Source organism: Panonychus citri, unplaced genomic scaffold (assembly GCF_014898815.1).
Source record: "Panonychus citri isolate SS breed McGregor unplaced genomic scaffold, ASM1489881v1 Contig00107, whole genome shotgun sequence".
NCBI classification, from domain to species: domain Eukaryota; kingdom Metazoa; phylum Arthropoda; class Arachnida; order Trombidiformes; family Tetranychidae; genus Panonychus; species Panonychus citri.
The window spans coordinates 1-6,873 of NW_026515512.1; the positions used below are offsets into that span (position 1 = coordinate 1).

The window sequence follows — 6,873 nt, forward strand, 5'->3', positions numbered from 1 at the left end:
TTTCTGGTCAACGGCAATTAGAATCTCCTACAAGTCATGTTGTCTCTGAAAGAGTACAAAATTTAGCATCACAAATTTATACTGAACTTCAAAAGATAATCAATAGATTTTCAGATGATGATGAAATTGTTGGTGGATTGATGCCATTAATTGTTAATGTTCTCGAATCATTGGATATTGCCATAATTGAATCACAACAATTACAAGTTGAACTGGAATTATGTAAAGACGATAATGAACAATTAGTATCAGCTTTTGACAAGGAAAAAGCAATCAAAAAAAGGATTGAACAAAAGCTCCTGGAATATGAATTTCAATCGGAAGAGGAGAAACAACAATATGCTCAAAAGATCAATTCCCTTGAAAATATTGTTAAAATGTTGGAATTGAAATCAAAAAATTCATCAGATCATGGTAAGAGTTTCATCTAAAAGCCTTTGACCAACACCCACTTGTAACTGGTTATTGTGACCTACTCACAACTTTCATCATTCACTTCATCGTTTTCAGAATTTCAATCAATTGTTTTCATAGTAATTCTTGAATAGACAAAGTTCCCGGGCTGATCATTAATTTAAATCTCTTCACTTTGCGTATCAATTGTTTATTCAATAGTTTTTCGTATCTACACTTTTCACAACGAAATTGTAAACAACAATTTGCCTGGAGGTTTTTTAGTCAACTCTCCCTCTTCCTCTCTTAGTGATCTCAATCCTTTAGTGATGATGATTCTAATGGAATACAATTAACTCTTGATCCTGGAACACAATTTCATTGATTAGGACAATTAGTTTGCACTTATTTTTCATTCCTTTCTCATTTTCTTTTCTATCACTTTTATTTGTCTCTCCTTAGATGAGATAACCTATTCTTTTATTATTCTAGTTGAGTTGAATTTTTCTCTCGAAACTGAACACAATCAAGTATAAACTGATGAAGAAACAAAAACAGAATTCGTATCAGTTACTGATTTATCTATTTCAATATGTTCTGAGAATAGAAAAGAAATCAAATGGTATTGTTGAAAGAACCCATTTAACAATGACAAGGTTCAACCTTCGAGTTGTTGACAATCAATTTAACAGATTTTCTCAAGCTCAACATCATCTGAATTTTCATTTATCATTATTCTTTTTTCCAACCATGTTCTTTACCATGTTATCGATGTTCAGATTCTGTGATCACAATTATTATTCATCTCTGATCGTTTTATTTTCTTAACGGAAGTGAATCGTTTTCCTAAATTAATACCATTCCTCTAATTGTTTATTCTACATTTTTTCTAATTGAATTAATCTCTCTCTCTCTCTCTCTCTCTCTCTTCTCTTTATTTCCGTTTTAGCCTCAAGGTTGGAAGAAAAGGAACAAGAATTGAAGACAGAAAATACCAAGGTTCATACTCGATATAATGAACTACTTCGAAGTCACTGTGATCTTATGGAAAGAATGAAAATACTAATCGGAAGCGATGATGGACTTAATTCCTCTGGTTCGACCAACATCGGACCATCGACTAATTATAAAGCAACGATGAATAAAAAATCTGACGTTGAATCATATTCTAGTCCAAGTGAGGATGTAGAATTAAATGTTCCAACCAAAAGTTTGACCTCAACAACGATTATTCCACGACAAGCTTGGGTTGACACTGACCTTTCCTTAGAAGATGCTTCCATTATCGAAGAGGTTGACGAAATTCCCCGTGATCGTGATCGTGATCGTGAAAAGGAAAGAGACACTCACTCAGGTATCTAAAAAATAACAACCAATAATCATCATCATCATCATCTCTCTTTCTCTCTCTCACCAACGATTCATCATCTCAATACAATATCTCGTTAATTATTGTTCTATTGTTTTTTATAATTACTTATATTTTTGTTTTTCTTTTTCATTTTACTTTTTTTTTCTCTCTCATAACAATTTCATCAGGTCGACTCTCAAATCAGGATAGATATGCATCTTCTGGTATGATGGATTATTATTATCATTTTCAGCTTGATTTGCCCTTGTGCTTGTTATCAAATGCTATATAATTATTATTAACAACAATTAGCTTAATCATCATCTCTCTTGATTTGCTTTTTGTTTTTAATTTTACACGTTATCATGTTTTTGTTTTGTTCAATCTAATTATTGACATTTAATCCGATGACAGATTAGGAAAATTATTTTCTCTTCATTTGTTTCAATCAGTTTGATAACTTAAATTACAGACAAACTCTGGTTACAGTTGATTAACCTAATTTTCTGTCTGATTAGAGATTAAATTAATCTTGAAATGAATTTTTTTTTCATGATATTATTTGTCAATCATCGAGTCTAATATTATACACACTTAACAATCAATTGATCTTGATTTTTTTCTTACCAATCACTAATCATTTTTAATATCTTTTCTATTTTCTTATCGATTCTGATATAATCATGATTTACAGTTACCGATAACTTTTTTGGTAAGTGTTTCAATTCATATAATTGTTGATTTTAAACAATCAAATGTAGACTTGTAATCATTTTAATTAACTTTCATGACACTAATTGATTGTTTTTGTTTATTGTTTATTCATTAGGAATGGAGAAAGAAGTTCAAAATCTTATCCGGGAGAATGATGAATTATTGGCAACCAAGAATGCATTGAATATTGTTAAAGATGATTTGATTGCCAAAGTTGATGAACTTCAAAGTGATTTAACTATGGCAAGAGAAGAGGTTCAACAATTAACTGCGGTTAAAGATAAACTTAAATCTCGTATTTCACAATTAGAGGATGAGATGAAGAAAACGAAAGAGGAATTGATTGAGATGAAACAAAAGGCAGCCGCTCAACCTCAGGTCAATATCAACGCTCGTCATAATTGGATCAATTTACATATTAGATAATGAAACTGAATTTTTTTCTCTCAAGCTTTTTGTCTCTCATAAACAGTATAAGTGTTTCTCATCACAACAATTCTGTTGTGATAATTAGCTATTACTTCATCAGTGTTTCATTATCTAATTGTTGAGTTTACTTTTTGATTCCAATGGAAATTTAATCTTTCGTTTTATCGTTTGTTTTATTGTTCTATCAGGATGATGAAGAGGGAACTCCATTGGCTCAACGTAAGCGATTCACTAGAATGGAAATGGCTCGAGTTCTAATGGAAAGAAATCAATATAAAGAGAGATACATCGAACTACAAGAAGCCATAAGATGGACAGAACTTATCAGAGCCAGTAAAACAGAGGAGAGAAAAGTCTGTCATTTGGAAATTGTAAGTAGAATTTGAATTTCAACAATTAACTCAAAGATATTAACCCTGTTCAGTTAACTCGCTAATTAACCCTCTTGAATAATAATCTAATTCTTAACTCTTAATCTCTATTAACGCTGCCAAAAAAAAGTGGAAGAAATTTTTCCAGGTATCACTTGGTCTTAACTTACTAATCAAAATCGTGTTCTAATTTTATATTATGATCAATTGACTAATTGTTTTTTTTTCTTATTCTTTTTGAATTATTTTCACAGTTTTAGTAGTTTGAATATCTTCAATAACTCTGGTGCTTCAAATTTAACTAAAGAAGGTAACAAAAGTCCTATTCGATCGACTGCTATTCGTTATGGTGCTTCTAATCCCGATCAAGTTACACCCGCGTTTGAGGCTATGAAAAGACGATCACGAGCACAACATTCGGGTGACTTTTTACTTCTCATGGATTCGGATATTTCAAGTGAACGAGCTCGATCATTGAAAGCTGTTCGTGCTCATGTTCCTCGAACCAACGGAGATCGTATAATGGCATATGGTTGGTCTATCGCTGGTAGCGGTAAAGAAGGTACCAATGAAGGATCAACCGAATGTGGATCATATATAACCACCCTTGGACTACGACATGCCTCGGTTCCGGTACCAATTTACTGTCGACCATTGAGCAATGACGATGTGGGTCTGAAAATTTGGTGCTGCTGCTGTTGATCTAACAGGAGGTGAAGCGGGATTCACCGAAAGCCAAAACCCTTTAACACAATCAGGTGACCAAACAACAAGTGAAGATATTCCCAAGGAGAAAGTTTCAATAACTGCAATCGCAGACCTAGAAAAAGAGTTGGGTGTAGCGATGATTGAACAAGGTGATTTTCCTGATGCCAAAAAGTTATCGACTTTTGCTTGGATCTGTAGCGTGAGCCATTCAAAGAGTAAAGTTAGTATAGTGAATATAAAAAATAATCCAAGTGAATTTTTGGACTCATTTACTGTGAAAACTCACCTACTCTGTGTTGCATCGGTTCCTGGTGCTAAAAATAATGACCTTTATGGATTTGACGGAATTGATTTGGACAATGTTAAATTGGTGGAGGTAAATTCACCTCAGCAACAACAATCATCATCATCATCTCAATTTAACGAAAAGATTGAAACAGTACAAGCGAAAGATGCATTAAAAGTAACCTTTGAAGACGATAAAGATGATCTATTACCCAAAGAGGAAATTTCTAAGAATCCACAGCTCGAAAAGTTAACCGATTATGTCGCTTATACTGAACCACCTTCACCATCCGCTCCTGGAGATAATCAAGCATCGACTGTGACAGTTTACCAACCAATGTCAACATGTTTACCGACAATGTGGCTTGGAGGACAGAATTGTGTTCTTTATGTTCACTCAGGTCTCGCTCAATGGTCTCATTGTATTTATAGTGTTAAACTTCCTGATTCAATTCTTCACATTGTCCATTTTAGAGGTCGTGTATTTGTTGCCCTAGCTAATGGTCAGTGTTGTATATTTGTACGCTCACCAACGAATGGTCATTGGGATTTTACCAAATATCTGATTATCGATATGAGTCAAACAAATCAACTATCAGCTGATAACTCTAATAAGAATACAACTCCAGGAACCTCTTCCCCTGGTTCATCTAATCCTCCGACCACCGCTTCTTATAGCATCCGATGTATGGAAGTAACTAAAACTTGTGTATGGCTTGGATATCGTAACATGGTTCATATTCTTGACCCAAATGGATTGAAAATCATTCACACTTTAACTGTCCATCCTCGTAAAGAAACACAAGTCCGTCAACTTGCAGCAATGGGTGACGGTGTTTGGTGCAGTATCCGTTTAGATTCAACGTTACGTCTTTATTCAGCACTTAAACCATACCAGCATCTTCAAGATGTCGATATTGAACCCTACGTGTCCAAAATGTTATCCTCGAAAGCTTTCAGTTTCATCAGAGTAACGGCACTTAAAGCGAGTAACAATCGCCTCTGGATAGGAACAGGTAACGGTGTTATCCTCAGTATACCCTGTGATAAAGTTAATTCAACCAACGGTGGATCAATTTCAAGTACCTCTGGTAATGGATTAACCAGCAATTCACATAAATCCACTGGTGGTGGTCAAAATGATTCGAGTACAACAACAACATCATCTACAACCACCCTAGTCTCTGAAAGTGACTCTGGTCCCATTTCGATTGCCACTTTCATTCCCAAATGTAATCCGTCACAAAATCAATTATCTTACCATGGACACAAAGATTCAGTTAAATTTTTCATAATGTCCAAAAATTTAATCATGAGCGGAGGTGAAGGTTACATTGATTTCCGATTAAATCCTGAAGATGAAGCAAGTTCATTATCGAAAGGTGATCGATCTCACCTGATTGTTTGGGAATTGAACTTATGAAGTTGAAACAATTTTTATTCAATTTCCACATGAAGAAATCATAATTTGTTTCTTTTTTTCTTCCTTCATCATCTCTTAACTGTACTCTCTTTTTCTGTTTAATTGTTGTACAGAAAAATCAAACAGAATCTTAATTGAGTTAAATTCAATTACCAAGACAATTGAACTTAACGACTATTGAATGTAAATTTAATTTTATCTTAATTACTCTTTACCCTCTCAACCAATATCCCTTTTGCTTATACATATTTAATATAAATACATATATATTGTAATTGTGATTAGTTAATTCACATTCCCAATCAATCAACAACAATTGTAATATTACAACAAAACACAATATAATAGGCTAATCTTTTAATCTTACAGATTAGTCTAATTACTTCAAAGTAATATAATTGTTGTAATTACAATATACATAAATATGAACTGGACTCATATTCTGATTAAAATGATTGATTGAAATGTGACAATTAAACATCACAAATAAATTGAACATGTTTTAACTAATTGAAAGAAAAAGAGAAACACAATTAACTGTAAAAAGCGACAACTTAATTTCTCTCTATTCTTTAATCAAAATTTTACCTTTGATTGTTTAATTCAATTGGAAACTTTTCCTTTCTTAATTGTTTACATTGTTATTAACTTTTTTTTTCTGGACAATTAATCCTCGACATTAATGTGCAATTTTCACCAAAGAAGCATGATAATTGTTTGTATTGATTATATATTAACTCTAACGATTATTAATTTATATATATATGATTAAGGCCAACAAGATAAAAGTTAATGACAATTGTTAAATTTAAACTTGATCAAATTACTTTGATTCAATGTTTAATACGATAACATTTTCAATTACAATTTAAATAATCATCGAGAACAATTAAACTTTAACATGTACTTTGTATCGTTTTGCGTTTGTTGTTTGATTGTTTATCACAACTTTGATTTCGCTTCATGATTAACGTTGAAACGATTAGAGGACAATTTGAAACTATGGTTATTCAAGTCTCGTTTTAATGGTCAGTTAATGGTCAGTTTCATATATCAATGTTTTCATCAGAAACTTTTGTTTTCTCACTCAAATTAATACTCAAAGCAACTGAAAAGCTTGTGGGAAAATGAACCATATCTTTAGAGTGATTTAAGTGAAAACCATTAACTTATTAAAATGATAGAGTCAATGAGAACCA

At 32.5% G+C, this 6,873-nt stretch overlaps 1 protein-coding gene across 1 annotated transcript; it reads left to right on the forward strand.

Moving 5' to 3' along the window:
• Window positions 1–5: 5 nt before the first annotated feature.
• Window positions 6–6,587, forward strand: LOC128389311 (JNK-interacting protein 3-like; the record flags this gene model as incomplete). The annotated part of the gene is given in 10 exon segments (XM_053348869.1): window positions 6–414; window positions 1,343–1,747; window positions 1,933–1,968; window positions 2,439–2,456; window positions 2,574–2,836; window positions 3,076–3,231; window positions 3,233–3,258; window positions 3,389–3,406; window positions 3,513–3,947; window positions 3,949–6,587. Coding segments are annotated over 10 exon segments (3,492 nt in total), but the record flags the coding sequence as incomplete, so codon positions are not given.
• Between the last annotated feature and the right edge of the window lie 286 nt (window positions 6,588–6,873).